Raw genomic sequence first — 20,993 nt, forward strand, 5'->3', positions numbered from 1 at the left:
AGATTATAATAAACACGATAAATAATAGTAATAAACCATATAAATTTAAAGGACAATTTACATAAATAAATTGTTTGTCCCTCAAATTTATGTAATTGCATTGTTTAAAAAATGAAGACGCAAATACATTGTTTCATATATTTATAGAAACCGTTGCTGCCAGTAGCGGTTTATCAAAACACGTAATCCACTATAGCCAGCAGCGGTTTACATGCGAATGGAGGAACACAAAAACCGCTAGAGGCTGTAGCGGTTTCTGTTTGTTGATGCTTGGCCTACTGGCAGTAGCGATTTATGTATATTGGGACATGTACGTAAACCGCTAGAGGCAGCAGCGGTTTACGTTAATTAGAAAAAATATTTGTTTATGCTAAATTAAGTTACAAAAAGATTGAGAGAAAGAAAACGAGTATATATTTTTTGCAATCATATGATTTATATGGATAAAAAATGAAGTAATTTTTAAAGAAAAAGGGTATGCTTTAGTGAATTTTTTACTAAAAATAAATTATATTATCATTCATGAGTTTTAAAAGGGATGAAGATAAAAAAAAATTTAATCTTAGTTTATATATTTTAGTACTCTGTGAGTACTCACTCTTTGATTTGCTATTTAATCTCATTTTAATAATAAATACAAATAAAAAATTATTACATGCATATTTATATTTTTTATTTTATTCATCAAAATTATGATGCTATCACTATTATTTATCCAATTAATCAACTGTAAAATACAAATATTTTTATTTTTTGGTATAAGACAACAAAGTTGCACAAATAAAAAAAAATCATTTGGCTAGAACCTCAAATGTAAATCAGCAGCAAAGAACACAACCCATTTTTCAAACTCTCCAATCTCCTTTGTATGGTTGATATAAATAAAAGAGAATGAAGTGATTTTTAAAGAGAAAAATATATGATTTAGTAAACTTTTGGCTAAAAATAAATTATTTTATTATTTATAAATTTTAAAAGAGATGAGAATAAAAAAAATTAGTCTTGGTTTATATAATTCAATACTTTGAAGACTGTATTTTTTTATTTGTAATTTGGTCTCACTTCTAATAATAAATACAAATAAAAAATTTATTACATGCATATTTATATTTTTTAAATTATATTGTGAAATGATAAATTAAATTTTTTATTTATAATATTATTTTCTCTCAATCTTTTTGTAACTTAATTTAGCATAAACAAATATTTTTTCTAATCAACGTAAACCGCTGCTGCCTCTAGCAGTTTACGTACATGTCCCAATACACAGTAGCGGTTTATGGTCAAGCATCAACAAACAAAAACCGCGACAGCCTCTAACGGTTTCTGTATTCCCCCATTCGCATGTAAACCGCTACTGCCTATAGCGGATTACGTGTTTTGATAAACCGCTACTGACAGTAGCGGTTTCTATAGATATATGAAATAATGTATTTGCGTCTTCATTTTTGAAACAATGCAATTGCGTAAATTTAAAGGACAAACAATTTATTTATGTAAATTGCCCAAATTTAAATGTGATTTTTTTTTTACCAAAGATAGGAGACTCGAACCCGCAACCTCTTAATTGAGTATGGGGAGTCTATGCCATTTGAGCTATTACTCATTGGCAAAAAAATTTGGAAGATAGGAGACTCAAACCCACAACCTCTTAATTGAGTATGGGGAGTCTATGCCATTTGAGCTATTACTCATTGGCAAAAAATTTGGAAAGATAGGAGACTCGAACCTGCAACCTCTTAATTGAGTATAGAGAGTCTATGCAGGTTCGAGTCTTCTATCTTTCCAAATTTTGCCAATGAGTAATAGCTCAAATGGCATAGACTCCCCATACTCAATTAAGAGGTTGCGGGTTTGAGTCTCCTATCTTCCAAATTTAAGTCAATGAATAATAGCTCAAATGGCATAAACTCCCCATACTCAATTAAGAGGTTGCGGGTTCGAGTCTTCTATCTTCCAAATTTTAAGAGAATTACATTTTAGTTACCAGTAAATTTAAATGTGATTTATACATAAACATTTTTACAAACATGCATTTGACATATTCAAATAAAACAATATAGTTTTTAGGTTTAGATAGCATGTCTAGTTAAAAATACAATGCAAAATGCAAAGAAATAAATTAAAGAGAAAATTCCACTTCCTTCTCTTATGAGATGCTAAAATGACACTCCATTTTCTTCTATTTTATAAATGTACATTCTCCTCCCTTCTAACTTTTAAAAAATCTCATTTTTAATTCATTTTAAATTTTTTATGTTAACTAATATTAACTTTATCTATTTTTTTAAAAAAAAAAATTTTTTTGAAAAAATACCCATTAAGTTACTACTATTAATATGTATAACAATTAATACATATGGATATTGAAAAATAATTTTACTTAAATTTTTTACTTAATATTAAAATATTATATTTTTTTATATCAACAAGTTAATAGTAAAATATAAAAAAATTGTTAACGAAAATTTTGGTAAAATTGTAATTTAATAATTAAAAAATTATTGAAGGGTATTTTAGAAAAAAAATTATATAATTATTAAATTTTTTAAAAAGTATGATTTAATTATTAGAAAAATAATTTATTTTCTCTTAAACAATGGATAAAGTTAACATTAGTTAACACAAAAAATTTAAAATAGATGGAAGAGGAGGTTTTTTAAAGTTAGAAGGGAGGGGAATGTACATTTATAAAATAGAGGAGAGGAGAGTGTCATTTTAGCATCTCGCAGAGGAGGGGAGTGTAATCCTATAATTATCCAATATTGACATTGTTAACATAAAAGAATTATTACAATAGAACATTTGGATTAAAATTTGGGTAATAATATTTGAATGAAAAAACAAACAAATGAAATGAGTATAATAATTAGTAAGTAAAAATAAGAAAATTTTTTTAAAACTATGAAAAAATACGGTCTAATTTTGAAATTATAGAACAAATTTAGAAATTGCTGTACTTTACAAACTAACCCTTCAGTTTAAATTTTAAATTCATCTAAAAGTAAAAAAATATACATCTATTATCTAGCAGAAAAAATAATGTGGGAGCTATTGCGGGGTTAACAATAATCGGAGGTTCAAAAGCAATATCAAAGACACACGTTGAGTAGTGGGTAAGGTTTGGGGATAGGAATACAAGATTCTTTCATATTCAAATTCGTGTGAAGGAAGTATAATAAGATTCATGGCCTTTTTCTCAAGGATGGAGTGTGGGAAACTGTTCCAGAGATTCTGAGTCGAAAAGCATAGTCTTTCTACTAAAGCTTATTCTATCATTTGGATGATGTTGATTTAGGTTGCCTTAGTGATGTGACTCTTCCTTCTCTGAATAAGAAAACTTGCAATGATCTTATGACACTAGTTACTATGGAGGAAGTCAGAACAGTTGTTTTTCACATGAACTCTTTTAAAGCTCCGGGTCCTAATGGGTTTCAAGCTTTCTTCTTCAAGGAATATTGGAAGATCATTGGTCTTGATATTTGGAAGATGGTTAAGCAAGCATTCTCCGGTGTTACTCTTAATCCGAGAATGATGGAGACTTTACTGGTTCTTATTCCAAAGGTTGAATCACCGGTATCTATGAAAGATTTCAGGCCGATTAGTCTCTGCAATGTAGTTCACAAGATCATCACGAAGGTCCTTGTTAATAGGCTCCGTCCTCATCTTGCAGAGATTGTTGGCCCGCTTCATGGAGGATTTATTCCAGGACGAAAAAATCCTAACAACATCATTATTGCTCAAGAAGTTCTCTACTTTATGAAGAAGACTAAATCAAAGAAAGTCACACTGGCCTTTAAGATTGATCTGGAGAAAGCTTATGACAGAGTTGACTAGAGGTTTTTAGCCCATACCCTTAAGAGCTTTGGTTTTTCCAGCCCTACAATTAATTTCATTATGAATTGTGTCACTGCTCCTTTCTTATCTATTTTTTGGAATTGGAATCATCTGAATGGCTTTACTCCTAGCCGGGGTCTTAGACAAGGAGACCCTATGTCACCTTATTTTTTTGTGTTATGTATGGAGAGATTGACATGCTTTATTTGTCATCAGGTTGATTTGGGTTTGTGGAAAACAGTTGCTGTTTCTAGAGGGGGACCAAGAATATCTCATTTAATGTTTGCGGATGACTTGCTTCTATTCTGTAAAGCTATAAAGAGACAAATGCAAAATGTGATGTTGGTTTTAGAGAATTTTTGCAAAGCATTTGGAATGAAGATTATTGTGGAGAAGTCTAAAGCGCTTTGCTCTAAGAATGTCTCTGCAACAAGGAAAGATGTTTTCACTGGGGTATCCTCTATCAAATTTGTCCAAGACTTGGGCAAGTATCTTGGAGTTACCCTTCACCATTCTAGGGTGACCCGTTCAGCTTTCAATGGTGTCATGGATAAGATTCGAGGTAGACTAGCAAGCTAGAAAGGGATTTTACTCAATTGGGCTGGTAGACTCTGCTTGGTTAATTTTGTTGCAGCTGCTATTCCCACGTACCAGATGCAGGTCTCCATTTTTTTCAAAGGAATTATTAGTAAATTGGAGTCTATGATGAGGAATTTTCTTTGGAAAGGACAAGTTGATGGAAGAGGATTGAATCTTGTTAGTTGGAATGTACTGGTTACTCCAAAAAAATATGGAGGTTTGGGATTAGAGATCCTTATTGTGTGAATATTGCTCTTCTTGAGAAACTAGTTTGGACTTTTTTTCAGCAGCCAAACAAGTTATGGGTCCAATTGTTGGATGCCAAATACCGATCATCTCTATATGACAGTTTTAGTTGTCTTAAGAATAAGGGCTCTCCCATTTGGAGGAGTCTTTGCAAGGCTTGGGAAGTGTTGAAGGATGGGTTTGCTTGGTGTATTGGGATTTGAACCAGAATTTTTGGTTTTCTAGCTGGAGGAGAGAAGGACAATTATCTAATGATATATGTTTACATTTCTGATTTGAATCTCCGGATACAAGATATTTGGTTGGTTGGTAGGTGGCATTTGGATACTCTTTATTCTCCTTTATCTCAAAATATGAAAGGTAATATTCTTTCTTACAATCCAGATGTGTAAGCAGGTCCGGAAGTGGGTTGGTATTGGTTTGGGTCTGCTGCCAAAGTCTATGACTCACACAATGGTTACTTGTGGTTATGTAAGCAGTTCTTTGGTTGGGAGGAGCGGGAGAATTGGCTTTGGCTTTGTCGCCAGTTTGTTCCGGAAAAGCACAAGTTTTTGGCTTGGCTGTGTCTTAAGGAGGCTCTTTCTACTGCAAGTTTTCGCTTCAGAAGATGGATGTTGTCATCGGATAGGTGCCCAAGATGTCTTTCTAGCCAGGAATCAGTTATAAATTATATTTGAGATTGTCCAAAAGCTCAGCTTGTATGGCATAGGTTGGAGATTTCTTGTCATCCTTTGGATTTGAAGAACTGGTTCTTGTATCATAGCAGAGAGCATCCGTTCAGGTTCTTTTCGAGACTTTGGTGGATATGGCGAGCAAGGAATAATGACATCTTTAATCCTCATGAAACTTGGCCTCCGGAAAAAGTAATTTGTCTGGCATTAACTTCAGAAAATGAGCTTAGGAGTATTTTTGAATTACAACGTGTGTCCCTTCCCTCTATTCTAAATGGTTTTTGAAATCCCCATCCATTGGTACTTTCAAGATTAATTGTGATGCTAGTTATCCTGGTTCAGGTGATAGTGTTAGTTTTGCTTGTGTTATTAGACATTGTAATGGGAGTTGGCAAAGGGGGTGTTTGGGAATGACTGAGAGTGATAGTATTCTTCAAAGAGAATTATTTGCTATTTGGAGAGGATATCTCTTAGCCTGGGATGTTGGTCAACGAGATGTTATTTGTGAGACGGATTGTGTGGAAACGTTTAATCTTGTTGTTAATCACCAAGATGGTTTTGGGTTTATTGATCCTTTGGTGCTCAAAATAAGAAATATCATGCATTAGAATTGGTGTGTTGACTTTCGTTTGATTATGAGAGATGCAAATACGGTGGCAGACACTATGGCAAAGATGGCGATGAAGTTACAACTTTCTCATGTGGAGCTTCCTTTACCTTGGGAGGAGTTTAAGAGTAGTCTTAAATGGGACTGTCCCTCTATTTAAGCAGTTCCTTTATTTTGTTTGTTTTGTTTTTCTTTGTTTAGTTTATTTAAGTCACCAAAAAAAAAAAGACACATGTTGAGCTGCGAGAAGAGAGAGTAAGGAATTCCAAACTCCCACGTGTCAGCTAGAGGTTCTCTCCCAATATAAATTTATCTTATAACAATAAACTAGCAAGAGGCCCGCGCTCTTGGGGATTGAGTTTATGAAATTAATAACAATCATATGAGATGAACATGATAATGATATGTTTGTCATATATATTTATTGATCTTAAAATTATGATAATAATGATGTAATTAATAATTTTAAATCATGTATTAATTAAACATGTTTAATTAATATCAATACATGGAAAGAAAATGAAGATTAGTTAAAACAAAACTCTACATTTTCCATACTAGAAATTGATAGTTGTGCTGCAATAAATTAAAAATACCAAGTGAGTTTGCAAATTAATAATGTGTACACTAGATAGATACAATGTTAAGGATAAAGATTGGTCAAATTTTAAAAACAAAATATTGAGACATAAATAAGTAAGAGATAATTAAAGAAAGAAGTTAGAAGAATTAGGAATATCATCCTTATGAATTGTGTGCGACACAATATGCTGAAGTCAAATATTTCTGAAAACTTCATGATAAACGACATTGTTGGTTTCAATGTAATTGTTTGAATCGTCATGAGAAATAACAATCTTTAATCCATATTTGTTAGTAACTCTTAAGACTGTAATATATAGTTAGTCATGTGTGAATACTTGCTGTTTAAGAAGTAGCCCAACATAATCCGATGATTGTTCTTAACTTTTATTTATAGTCATGACATATGAGAGCATCAAATAAAATTGCCTTCGTTGAAGCTTAAATGAAAATTTTGTATCCAAAGGAGTTAATGTCATCCTAGGTATGAAAACCTTTTCAACTTCTGCTTCCATACCTTTATTGCCAAGCCTTGTGATAACTAATCTAGTACCATTACAAAGGCTTGCTGAATAATCATTATTTCCAATAAGCATCACAAGACACCCATGCTTGAAGCAAAGCTCATGATTTGGAAGTTTGGGAGATTTAATAGTTGCCGAAAATTCTGGAGTGTTAATAAACGTCAATTTTGTGGTTTATCTTAGTGCTTAATTTGGGAGATTTTATCAACTTTTCTCATATTTATTCAATGAAATAGCATGATTTTGTAATTCTCCCTAATTTTGTGCTTAAGAGTGAAAACATACTTTTTGGGCCTTTAAATAGCTAAATTTAATTTACTTTAATTCCGTTCTATGCCTTGATGTATTTGTTGAGTGATTTCAGATTCATAAGGCAAGTATTGGATGGAAGAAGTGAAGAGAAAAGCATGCAAATTGGAGAATTCATGGAAAAACAAGGATTTGGAGTGCATATAGCGACGCGCACGCGTGAAGAGGTGCATCGTCGAAGGCGACGTCGTACGCGTGACATGACGCGTACGCGTGACAAGAAAAAGCTAGACGACACGTACGCGTGACCCACGCGTACGCGTCACATCCACACTACAAGAAAAACACCCATTCAAGTACACTTGAAAAGTGTAGCCAAAAGTGAAAAAACTGATGCCTTAGGCTACGGCTACGCTTTCTGGGCTACGGCTACGCTTTTTAGAGAGATTCCTATTCGGCCGTTGCCTATTCTCAAAGGCTACGCTTTTCTGTACTAAGGGCTACGGTTTTGGCGTTTGGGAATAGGGTGTGCTTTTCAAGTGATGCTATCCAGGACCAAAGACTACGCTTTTCAGCTTCTATTTTTACCAGAATAGGTTACGCTTTTCAATGCTACTACATCACCTGTAAAGCGTAGCCACATTGTATTCCATGGCTACTTTTTATAAGTGTAGCCTTAGGTCCCTCGTTTTTTTTTTGTATACTATAGCTACTGTATATAAGTGTGGCCTTAGGTCTCGTTTTTTTTTTATTTTTTTTGTATACTATAGCTACTGTATATAAGTGTAGCCTTAGGTCTCGTTTTTTTTTCTGTATATATATATATAAAATTATCTCAAACTAAAATATATTTATAATAATGATTCAAAAGTACTAGAAGGAAGTTAATTGTGAAAATTCATACATCTCACACTAAAGTAAGCATAGCCATATCAAAATAACCATAATATCACTTAGAATTTACTACTAATACTCTACAAAAAAAAATATATCCTAGATACATAAGTATCTTCTAATAAAAGTCATTAGTCAACCATACATGTAAAGATTCTAAACAGTACTCTATCTTAGCCAATAAACCACAATAATAATCAGCTTAATCTTCATTGTTACCCTGCATAATTATATAGAAAAGTAGTTAGAAAAATATTCATAATGACATTCGTAATTATAAAAATTAAATGGAATTCTTGTTATATCAAGATTTTAGTATACAAAAATTATAAAAGTTTTTTTTTTCAGTGCAGCAAGAACGTTTGAGAAACAAAAGGTAAGAATTTAAAGTTTCTGACTAACATGCATGGTGAGATTAGAAAACAGTAATGTTATTCTGTTCAAATCAAAAGCAACATTTCACAAGATTTTCCCACTTGAGCTTGCAATGAAAGGAACACGTAGACATAGTAAACCAAGAAAGCATATACAAAAAAAAAAAAAATAACATGGTCACGGCAAAAGAGGTGAATTCAAGAAATTATGTATTATCTTGTTTCATTCAAACCATGAAAATCTGCAAGTGTTTCTTTCTTCCATTTCCTTTAACACAATTCTGATATGTCCCTATAGCACTATTCATGCACTAATTAACCATACTTTCACACTTAAATTAGATATAGGGACAAATTCATATGTACCAAGTGCACAAAATCAGAAATACAACAACCAGAATTGCATAAACAAATTTTAGCCATAGCAATACAACTTCGGTGTTAATAAAGCCAACAAACATATGATTTTCAGCCATAGCAATTAATGTAAATGCAAGCAAAAAACTATGGAATAAGGAACAGATAAGGACATACCACATCTAAGTTCAGAAAATGAGTTGATCCATGGCCGCTATTTGCATCAATCGGAGACTGTTGGGCATATTGTAATAAAGCTTCTAGTTCTTCTGGCCTCATTCCAGGTTCAGATCGCTGCAGTATTAACTTGACCATATTTCGCAACCCATGAATCTCTTCCTCTTGTTTTTGCTGTTTGGCCTCCATGTGTCCAAGTTTATCCTTCAGACTGGACACTTCCTCTTTGTGTTGATTCTTGATTTCATTAATTTCAGCATGTTTTTTAAAATCACTTTTTGTCACAGATCTTCTATACAACCTTACCTGACCTGGTTGTTCTTTCCCGAATAAGGCCTCAAATGCTTCCTCTTCTGTTTCACCAGCAGCTTGGCGGTGTTGGAAGTCTTCCTACATAAAAGAAACATTTAAAATTGAATTAGTTACCATATCCTAAATTTGAAATGTAATTATGAATGATTCAATGAACTATTACAACAGCAGTCTGTGTTTCCTCATCCACTTCTTTCCTCTTCCGACTTGTTCGGGTAGTAATAAACATCTCAAACCTTTTTGGTTCCTCGTTTGTTTCCTTTGTCGCTCGCTACAAAACAAGATCTTACTTTGGTTTCTTTCTTCAATTTATGCAAATATAAATCCTAATAAATATAAATCTGCTCTTTCATATTAAAGAATTTTACCATAGCCACTCGTACTCTTCCAAAATTGATTGGCCCCATGCGATGTGGAAACTTCTGTTTTTCCTTGTGTTGCTTGTTTCTTTGACTTATTGACTGGAAGTGAATAAAAAGTTAGCATACAATTACTAACACGTGCAGCATAATGAGTTGGGCAAATCTACTAGCAAGGCTGCATTATTAAGCTAAAGCATTGAAAAATATGTCACATTCACTCGTTAAATATTATCTCTGCCTTTAAAAATTAGATAAATAAAAAAACTAGTGTAGCTAAGACGATAACAAAGAATATCATATAAGATTCTCGTGAAACTAGTGACGAAAATTGGATAAAATCTTAGACTTCAAACAAACAAGTTCACAAAATATTCGTGGTAATAGCGCAAATTGAAATCACTAAGCAAGAAATGCAAATGAACTTCATCAGATTAGCAACCAGAGATGAACAATTAGAAGATTCAAGCATCAGATCTATTCATCTATCTCGACAAAAGATGAAGCTTCATCAAAAAGCAACGCGAATTACGAGCACAAACCGAAATAAGCATGTGTAGTTCAACTTCCAAAACGACATCGCAGAGCCATAAAACGACAGCAGTCAAAAGCACAGAAAACAAAAACCGATAAAAAAATAAAGCATGGATAAAATTCAGATCTATAACCATCATAGTCCATTTAGTAAAACAGACAACAACCATTTTGGCAGCTATAAAATGCTAAACAGCAAAGAAACTAAAGAGAAGAAAGGTGAAAGAGCTGAACCACATGTTAGAAACAAAGCGTACACATGAAAATTCAACATATATAGTCTTTTACCTAGATTAGAGGATGACTCCAATAATAGATCAATTTTATGAATCCACTTTCTGGTACTTGTGGGGGTCGATTTTTCACCATATCTTCAATAGTATCATAGGGAACAAAGTGCTTCTGCTTAATCTTTCCTTTGAACCGCTTCCAAGCATCTCGAATCGCTTGAATTACCCACTTTTCTCCACTGTCTGGGAGGATAAACTTGGTCTGCATGATTATAAGTAGTTTTTATATGCTCTTGTGCTGAATAAAAAAATCGAAGTCAATAATTACCGAGTGTCTTACGTTAACATAGTCCCACATGAACTTTTTAGCTTTAGGAGAAACAGCATGCCAACTAGTGTACTAAAGACTAACGAATCTTTTATTTCTACCAGTAGTGCCAACAAAACTAGTTAAATTAGAAACACTTTGGTCGGTTGGTCCTACGGGCTGTCCAATATCAAGGTGACTTCTTCCCGCTGTTCCATAATCCTCGCATAAATCTCCTTGCAAGTTGTTTTTCCATGGGTTTTCTTCTTCTTTGGCTCTCCTAGTTTCATTCGTTAGAAAAGAGATTAAGGACTAATTAGTGATGCCAATTGAAAAAAGAAGCATTACAATTTACAAGAGAAGATAGAAAAATAGCAAAACAGTACCTTCTTCATCATCAATGTCCTCCATCACATGTTGATAATAGTCTTCATCAAGTGCCATGCTTTCTTCCCCGTCCTCACTTAGTTCAGTGCTTGGTCCTTCAATTTCCACGTTTATCCCATTTTCCTTTAAGAATTCATCAATTGTTGTAGCCTTTACTCCTGGCATCTTCTTACCCTTTATTGATATTCCTTGCTCCAACATTGCACTTTCATTTTGTGGGGTAGTTTCAGGAGTAGGCAAAGTTGTGTCATCTTGCCCTGTTTGAGTCTCTTCATCTATGAGTTGAATATTCTGCTGCTGCCCTTGGTTGATTGTGAGTTGAGTAGAACTTGGACAACTTCGCTCTTGGCTTACACTTGTTGGCACATTGCGGTTCCTTTTACGAATTGCTTCGAGCTTCTTTGTAAGTTCATCTGCCTCCATGTTTGTAGGCTTAGACTTCTTCAAGCCTTGTATTGATTTTCTACCCTGCACTCCATTCTTGACTTTCTCAGTAGTAGGCATAGTCAATAGCTCCTTTCTTTTTTTATTTTCTAGCTGTTGTGAAGGAATGTTTGGCTGTACTTCCAAGGTGGTAGGTGTGGAATTAGTCCTTTTGATAATAGAATCGAATGTGCTTTGCAAATGACTAAAAATCCAGCTTCTTTGACATGGATTTCTGCCCTTTGGTTGCACGCATCTCCAATTGACTTTCTGGTTCATCCACCCTTCGCTCAGATTTCTCCTTGTCATTAGCAGCTACAGCTTCCATTTTATATTTCTTGTGTTCAATTACAATCCTTTGTCTCTTAGCCTCAAATTATCTAAGCAAATTCTTACTTGATGTAGATTTAAGATCAATAAATTCCTTATTCCTACACAAATAAATTAGTTAAGTAGAGTCAATATACCCATCAAAATCAATATAAGAAAAATGTAAGAGACTGACAAATTAACAAAAAAAATAAGTATTACTTACAAATAAAAAGGTGAAGAAAACTTAAGTATACATATGTACATATTAAGCAATAAATTGCTTAGGATGACCCATCAGAATCAGAATCTCCAATGAAGTCTGCCTCATATTCTTGGGCAGAAGTCACTTGGGGAACCGTTTCAATAACCGTGGGTCGTAAATCAGTCATCTCCAGAATAAGTTCACCATCATCAGCTGGTATGGCAGGGCTCGTTATACGCTCATGTTGTTCACTATAGTGTGTTTGACGGGCCTCAAACTTAGATTTGTCGTTTATTTTAAATAAGTCTCTTGGGACTGTTTCCATAACATAATGTTTGTTATGTTCATATGGATCTTGCACATAAAAACACTAATGTGCTTGAGATGCTAGTATGAAAGGTTCATTTTGGAAGCATTTCTTATGGAAGTGAAAAAATGTAAGACCATACCTATCTCTCCCAGCATCATACCACTCACACCAAAATAAGACAACCTTAAAACGTCCAAAATAGTCTAACTCTACTATCTCAAACAACCTACCATAATAAGCTACAGTGTCTTGGATTGGACTTTTATCTTTAGCACTTGCAAAGCTTGAAGTTAAAGCAGCTAATATGACACCACTGTTTTGTGTTTTTCTCCTTGCCTCACGCTCCATAGTGTGAAACCTGTATCCATTAGTTATATATCCAGAAAATCTTCTTGCAATAGAGCTTGGACCTCGAGATAATTCTTTTAGCCAAAAAGGCACATTTGGATCCCTCGCACGAGTTTCAAACCACTGCGAATGTTTTGTTGTGAACTTTTGCTTTTCTCCATTTCGTTCCCCGCTGATTGTTAACCTCTTCCTCATGCTCTCTATAATTAATAATAGTTAGGTTTGATCTAAAAAATATGAGTGAACTTGATCAGAATAAAAATAAGTTTGATTAAGTTACCTAACATAATCTGCGACTTCTTCACAATTGTGTAATACATACACCTGGGCTTGAGCACTTGATATGTCATCTAAATTAATTGGTTCTCCATTTCCCACACCTAATGAATGACCTTTGTTAGAAAACAACTTTAATGGCACAACTTCATCTTCATTAGGATCATCATCATTCCGAGGCCGCTTATTAAGTCTTGTTTTCACACCTCCATGCAAGTATCTTGAGCAGAAAGTTAAGCACTCTTCAGTCAGATATGCCTCTGCAATAGAACCTTCGGGGCGACTTTTGTTGTGAACATGACTTTAATGTACACATGTACCTTTCTGGAGGATACATCCAACGAAACTGCACTGGACCACCCAATCTCACCTCATTTGCTAAATGAATGGGAAGATGAACCATTATGTCAAAAAAACTAGGGGGAAAGATCCTCTCAAGGTGGCATAATGTTTCCACAATCTCTAACTCCAGTAGATCTATCTCTTCCAGTGTGATGAACTTTTTGCATAAGCGACGAAAAAAGAAACTTAGTCGAATCAACGGAATGGCCACATGATCAGGAAGGATGCTTTTAATCGGTATTGGTAGTAAATAGTGAAGCATAAAGTGAGCATCGTAGGTCTTATACCCAGAAACTTTTCTTTCTCCTAGATGTACACAGCGTGATATATTCGAAGCACTACCATCATGTAACTTTGTTGTCTTCAAAACACCACAAAAAACTGACTTCTCTACAGCAGTCATAGAAAAGCATGCCTTTGCCAACTTTGTTCTCTTGCCATTATTCACTTCCTTTGGTTGAAGATTTTTCCAGATACCCAAATCTTTTAAGTCATATCGAGCATTCAAATGGTCCTTTGTTTTGCCTGGGATATCTAAGAGAGTTTCAATTACACTGTCAAGTATGTTCTTCTCTATGTGCATGACATCTAAGTTGTGATGCAGTGGGTTCTTGCGCCAGTAAGGCAATTCAAAGAAAATTGATCTTTTTTTCCAATTCCATGGAAAACTATTTGATGTACTTTGCTTCTTCCCAAAGACATTCTCAACATTTTGTAGCATCTCAAAAATTTCAGTTCCTTCTATAATAGGTGGAAGGGGTCTTAATTCCAGCTTCCCATTAAAAGACCTTGTATTGGTTCTCCATGGATGATCCATGGGTAAAAAGACACGATGGTCCATATAAACTGTCTTCCGACTATATTTTAGTTGTAAGCTAAAGAAATTTTTGTTGCAACAAGGGCAAGCCAATTTTTCCTTTGTACTCCACCCAGATAACATAGCATAAGCAGGAAAATCGTTGATTGTCCACAAAAGAGCTGCCCGCATTTGAAAGGTCTCATTCTTTGACGCATCATAAGTTTTGACCCCTGTTTCCCACAACAACTTCAAGTCTTCTATCAACGATTGTAGATACACATCAATGTCTTTACCAGGTGATTGTGGCCCAGGAATAAGCAAAGAAAGCATACAATATTTGGGTTTCATGCACATCCACGGAGGCAAGTTGTATACCATCAACATCACAGGTCACGTGCTCCATGAAATGTTCATACTATGAAATGGGTTGAACCCATCACTTGACAAGCCTAGTCTAATATTGCGTGATTCTTTTGCAAATTCTTCATCCATTTCATCAAGGTTCTTCCATGCCAAGCCATCAGCAGGATGCTTTAACGTCCTATCTTTTACGCGCTCCTCATCATGCCACCTCATACTAGCTGCCGTCTTTGAGCATATAAATAGTCTCTGAAGTCTTGGAATTATAGGAAAGTATCTCAGAGTCTTTGCAAGAATAGGACGACCTTTCTTGTCAGGTTGGTTCTCACTATTATCACTAGAATTTTTAGTATATCGAGAAGTTCCACACACACGACATTGTTTTTCATCATTTAGTTCTTTTCTATACAGGAGGCAATCATTAGGACAAGCATCAATTTTTTTATAATCCAGACCTAAATCTCTTATCATAGCCTTTGTCTTATGGAAAGATGAAGGTATGTTAATGTCAGGCATTACCTCTTTTAATAGCTCAAGAAGTGAAGTGAAGGAGGCATTGCTCCAACCGTGCAAACACTTTAACAAGTACAGACGGATGGTAAAAGATAATTTAGAAAATTTCTTGCAACCCGGGTATAACTCTTGACTTGCCCCATCTATTAAATTGTAAAACTTTTTAGCCTCTTCATTTTGACCTACAGTAATACCCTCAGCATGAGATACATCTCCAAATGCATCATTAAGCAGTCCTTCGATGTCATTGTGTGCACCTTCTTCATCATCCGTGTCATCGTCAACCGCCATCGGGATTGTCCATTTCCCATGATTAATCCATGTTCTATATCCCTTAACAAATCTGTCGGCTATTAAATGGTCAAATACCACATCTCTTCTATACCAATTAATGTTACAACGCCTCTTACAAGGACATTGAATTTGTCGTCCGTCCGGTTCTCCCTCGGAGTATGCAAAGTCTAAAAAACTAATAACACCATTGATATATTCTTCGCTATACCTCGGTAGATCCATCCAATCCTTTGGCATATCACAAAACCTAATCGATAATTATTAAATTTTTTAGGAGGAAAATTTATAAGGAGTCACAAAGTGAAGATAACAAGAATAGAGGAGGAAGGGTGTTATTCGCTATAAAGGGTCACAGAAATTAATTTTCATGAATTAAAATTTAAAAAACGAAACTGAATCATAGGTAAAATCTGAGAAAGCAAACACAAAGTACTAAAAAAATGACTAAAAGGAAAATTAAATAATTTACAATATGTATACACCTAAGAACTCAATTAAAATAGTCTAACAAAAAAACATAAACCATTTCATTCATGAGATGAGATTCACAACCTATGGAAATTGACTATTCATAGGTTTGGCATATAATGTCAATAGTCCAAAAAACAATCAGCTTTTTTTTTTGGTATACAAAACAATCAGCTTATTGATAAACATATGAAAAACTGTGATCATCAAAATAAGGCCTAAATAGTCAGAAACACAGGTATAGAAAATGACCTAAATATAAGTTAATAAAACAAGACAGATGCACAAAATTTACAATGTATGCTCATTATTCAAATAAGGCTATAATGGGCAGCATCAAATTCCACCTCATCACTCAAATAACCAACATCCTTTCATTAAGTAGGCCACATATAGAATAGGACAGTTACCATTCTACCAATATACATATATATTGAGAGTAATATGAAAGAAATTTCATGGACAAAAAATGGAACAAGATTTCTTTCAAAGCACAACTAAGTTATATTTGGTTGCACAATGGAAAATATAATTGATTAATTCTAGTCAAACTCAAATGAATACATAATAATACCCGGATCAAATAGAAATTTCTATCAAACACAACAGAATCTTATGCAATATAAGGCACAAAGGATGCTGCTAGGCTCATTATACTACCTTCATAGGGTGACTGAGTAGGGCCAAGGATCATCACATTGAAATATCGCATGTTGTCTTCCGAAGGCAAAGCACTAATTCCAGGTGTTGCATCACCAGATCAAAACAAATGAGCCAACAGTTATAAACTTTAGCAGAACATAACAACAAATAATTATATAAAACCTTGAACAGATCACTATCACTAAGGTAACGTTCAACTCACACCATCATAAAAAATTAAACAAGTACTACCAATTTAATAGGGTAAGAGCTTTCAAATCACTACACACAAGAGGGAAAACTTCAAATTATGCATGCAACCACGATAATGGAGCTGAGAAATGAGAAGTTACCTGGCTCACTGAGCAAACGCTGCATTTTCTGTTGAGATCAAAGATCCAGAGAGAGAGTGATCAAAACAATCCACAAAAATCCAATAACTAAAATCTTAAGGGAAAAAATGAAGAAGAATCCGAACTAAAATTCGATTCAAGCTAAGATCAGAAGGAAAAAAAGGCTTTTGTAATTGAAACCCCAATTCACCATTGAACACTTTCAAAGTTTCATAATTATTTTTTCTTTTTGTGGTCATCATCACTGAAGTTGAGCTACGTAAGGTGAAAAAGGAAGGGATTTGATCTTAGCCCATTCAAGCATATCTCCCTTTCAGGGCTAAGTTGAGCTACGTAATGAGAAAATAGACAAGCTGTATATTAAATTATAGTTCACAAACCCTAAAATACCACACATCTTCATCAAAAATAGCATGCATGTATCAAATCATAGTTCACAAACCCATATTTCACAGATTAAAACCCCCAAATTAAAATCCCTAAAATCGGAACCCTACTCCTCTGGAATTTCAGAACCAAATAGAAAATCAATACATACCTATTCAATGATGTGAGCACAGAGAAGACAATGATGAGAAGCACAGAGATGACGATGGTGAAGGCGGTGCAGCGACGATTACTGGAGAAGAGCAATGGTTAGTGCAGTGGTGACAATGGCAAAGGTGATGACTGTCGATGGTGAACGGAGAGCGGTGACTGGCAATGAGTGGTGAGTGGTGAGCTGGTCAGTACAGCGATGTGATGAGTGGTGAGTGGTGACTGGGTGGCGACAGTCAACAGCGACGGTGAGAAGGCGAAGGTGATGATGAGTGTCGTAGGTGATGAGTGTTGAAGGTGAGAATGGCGAAGGTGAGGGTTGTTGAGCAAGAAAGGGTTGGCAAAGGTGAGCTGAGGTTGGGCGCGTATTGAAGGTGAGAGGGTTAAGTTGTGCAGGTAAATTGAAGGTGAGAGGGTTACGTTGGAGGGAATTGAAAGGAGAATAAAAATTTCTCTAAGTGTTAGAATTTGTCCCTACATACATGAGGCATCACTTTTGAAGCGCACGCAAAACATAATAAATAAGTTACTCTTTAAAAGTGTTCCCTTTGATACAAAAAGTGAACCCATAGATATCAACCTACGACTATGCTTTATAAGTGATTTCTATAATACCTAAGGCTACACTTTTTAAATGATGGCACAACTGTGTATTCTTTTCTCTTATAAAAAGGCAACACGGAGAAAAGCGTAGCCTATTCGATGAATAGGTTACACTTTTCAAATGTAGCTTAAAAAAAGTGTGGCTGAATGGGTATTTTTCTTGTAGTGCCAGCACGTGACCTCATTAAAGTGAAAACGTTGGGGGCAATTTCTGAGCTTCCCAAGCCCAAATCCAACTCATTCCTGAGGATATTTCATGCAGAATTCAAACTTGGACAAAGGGGGAGCACTTAGATTAGCTTAGGATCATGTAGGTTAGTTTTCTAGAAAGAGAAGCTCCATCTTCTCTCTAGAATTTGGGTTTTAGGTTAATTGCATCTTAGATCTAAGTTTAATTTCTTATTTTCTTCTAGTTTTCCTCTCAATTCCTTGTTCAATTGCCTTGATCCTCCTAGTTTCTTCTTATTAATCTCTCTTTTATGCCTCTTTTATGTTGATGAACTCTTGTTGGATTTGGATTTCTTTTTAATGCAATGTAATGTTTCTTGTTTAATATTGCTTCTTTTAGTGTTATTGTTGATTCCTTACATTGGGTAGTAGTAGATTTTATCATTCTTTCACTTTTATGATGCTTTCCTTTTATGCCTTCCAAGTGTTTGACAAAATGCTTAGTAGGATGTTAGAGTAGATTTTTTAGCACTCTTGGCTTGGAAAGAGAAATTAGGCAATCTTGAGTCATTAATACCCAATTTAGATTGGTGATCTAGAGTTGTTAGTTAATATTGTTTCCATTGACTCTAATCTCTTGCTAATTCAATTAGTAAGTTGATTATGACTTTTGGATTGAGATTACTAGTCTTATTTGACTTTCTTCCTATGTTGGCGATGATATTGTACTTTCTCCCGATGTTGAAGATGACGAAATAGGATAAATTCTTGTTAATCATTGTATGATAATTAATGACTAGGATAGAAAGCCTATACTCTCAATCCTTGCCATGAATGTCTCTCTTTAGTTATTGTTTTCTTTAGTTTCTTGCTTTACTTTTGTTGTCATTTATTTTCTTGCCCTTTTACCAAATTAAACCCCCATTGTTCCTTCATAGCCAATAATTGATCACTTCATTGTAATTCCTTGTGAGACGACCCGAGGTTTAAATACTTCGGTTACTTTTATTGGGTTGGACTTGTGACAACCAAGATATTAAAATTTGATTTGAACATTACTTGTCAGTTTAGAACTATACTTGCAACGAAGTTATTTCCTCTAACCGAGAAGAATTCTAAGCCGACGGGTTTTACTCTTTCATGTGTGCAATGATGCCAAACTGTCTGCAACTCCTTCTTCAAAGGAAGGTGAATTCGAGTTGAGATAAACTTTTTTTTTTCATTTTCATTCAAAGATAGCATATAATCATTAACCTATTCAACAACATTGATTGTTGGAGCCAAAATAGCACGGCCATGCAAATACCTGAACTCCATGGGATTCTTTAGGTAGTCACTATATATAGCTTCAACGATTGCATGAATTGGGTCATCAAATTTTGTAATTAAGAGTTCAGGTGGTATAGGGACTACACTGTATCCATCTTCTAAATGAGCAAGCTTTCCATCTCCCAAATCAAGGATCCATTGTGCAAATTTTTTTCGTTCTCTGACACTTTCATCTTCTATTGAAGACCTTAATCTCATATTATGAGTTAAAGTTTATAACTTGCATTCATGCCATATATAAGAGGAACTAATCAATGCATTAACAATATCTTATCTAGATCCCTTTTTTATCACTGGAAGAATTTTCCTAAAATCACCACCAAAGATGACTATTTTTTTCCCAAATGGCAACGGTGAACTTGAATGGTTTATGTGCTAAAGTAAGTCTCTGATAGTTCGATATAGTGCTTCAAAGCAAAATTTATTCATCATTGGTGCTTCGTCCCAAATAATCAGTTTCGTTGCCAAAATTAACTCAGCAAATGGGCTTCCTTATTTTATGTTACAGGTGGAATATTCATTAGGAGTCAGGGGGATTGCAAACCTAGAATGAGTTGTTCTTTCTCCAGGAAGCAAGGTAAGAGCGATGCTATTCCACTTGAAGCTACTGTTAAGACAATTTGACCCTTTGATCTAAGAGCAGCTGAGACAGTATTCCAAATGAAAGTCTTTCCTGTACCTCCGTACTCATAAGAAGAAAACTTTACCACAATCTGAATTGATAGCTTGAAGGATTTTGTCATAAACATATTTTTATTCTGTTATCATTTGTGATAAATATTGCTTATGTTGCTTAGCCAACATAACTCGATCATAGCGGAGTTCATCCAATATTAATTTGTTTTGCAAAGAGCCACGTCTCATACTGTGAATGTTATCCATGTTGGAAAATGGCATTGTTGCATATTCTCGAAATATTTTGCCGTTGCTGTTAAGTATTTGTTCAGTCTCTATTAGAGTAAGTTCTAATAATTCATCATCTGATAAAACCAAATTTGCAATTATAATTGAAAATTCCTATTAGAATAATAAAAACACCTTAAGACATTTATTTGTACATTGACACATTTATATTTGTTAAAAAAATTCAACAACCTTGATATGAATATATATGAAGATAATAAATGGTATCTTGTGGACGTTTGATGAAGAAACATGCAGCAAAATAAATATAGATGTTAATGAATAAGTTCAAACCTGGTAAATTAAACATAGTTATATGATTATGTAGTATCCCATCTGATAGTAACGTCCAACACTTCTGCCAAACTACTTCAGGTCGAGTCATTCAATTTGACCACAAAAGAGTTGCGAACAACTTTCTCAAATAATATCCAGAACCCTAGTGACTTGCTTCTTCAATAGCATCAATGTATTCTTGATTATCATCAAGTAAGCCACACACGTAACATGCATCTCTGAATGTCGGGTAAACAACACCATTGAAAGACTGAAGTTCTTCGTAACTTCTTGGCCCTTTAACAATGT

The 20,993-nt window shown here is 34.5% G+C and overlaps 1 protein-coding gene and 1 long non-coding RNA gene across 3 annotated transcripts; both read right to left on the reverse strand.

The window, feature by feature from the left end:
• Positions 8,297–9,664, reverse strand: LOC107610770. The gene is made up of 3 exons (XR_002352215.1): positions 9,573–9,664; positions 9,098–9,483; positions 8,297–8,409 (listed from the first exon to the last, which is right to left on the reverse strand). It is a non-coding gene; the product is annotated as an uncharacterized LOC107610770 (long non-coding RNA).
• On the reverse strand, positions 10,659–11,781 carry LOC110265824. 2 transcript variants are annotated; one of them, XM_021109157.1, is made up of 3 exons: positions 11,226–11,780; positions 10,873–11,119; positions 10,659–10,794 (listed from the first exon to the last, which is right to left on the reverse strand). In XM_021109157.1, the coding sequence occupies exons 1-2, from the start codon at positions 11,728–11,730 to the stop codon at positions 11,013–11,015; spliced, it is 612 nt and encodes a 203-aa protein (XP_020964816.1). In that variant the 5' UTR covers positions 11,731–11,780; the 3' UTR covers positions 10,659–10,794; positions 10,873–11,012. The 2 variants fall into 2 exon arrangements, with proteins under 2 accessions (XP_020964816.1, XP_020964817.1); XM_021109158.1 differs by having other exon boundaries at positions 10,702–10,794; positions 10,861–11,119; positions 11,226–11,781.

The sequence above is a fragment of the Arachis ipaensis genome, chromosome B08 (assembly GCF_000816755.2).
Source record: "Arachis ipaensis cultivar K30076 chromosome B08, Araip1.1, whole genome shotgun sequence".
Classification (NCBI taxonomy): domain Eukaryota; kingdom Viridiplantae; phylum Streptophyta; class Magnoliopsida; order Fabales; family Fabaceae; genus Arachis; species Arachis ipaensis.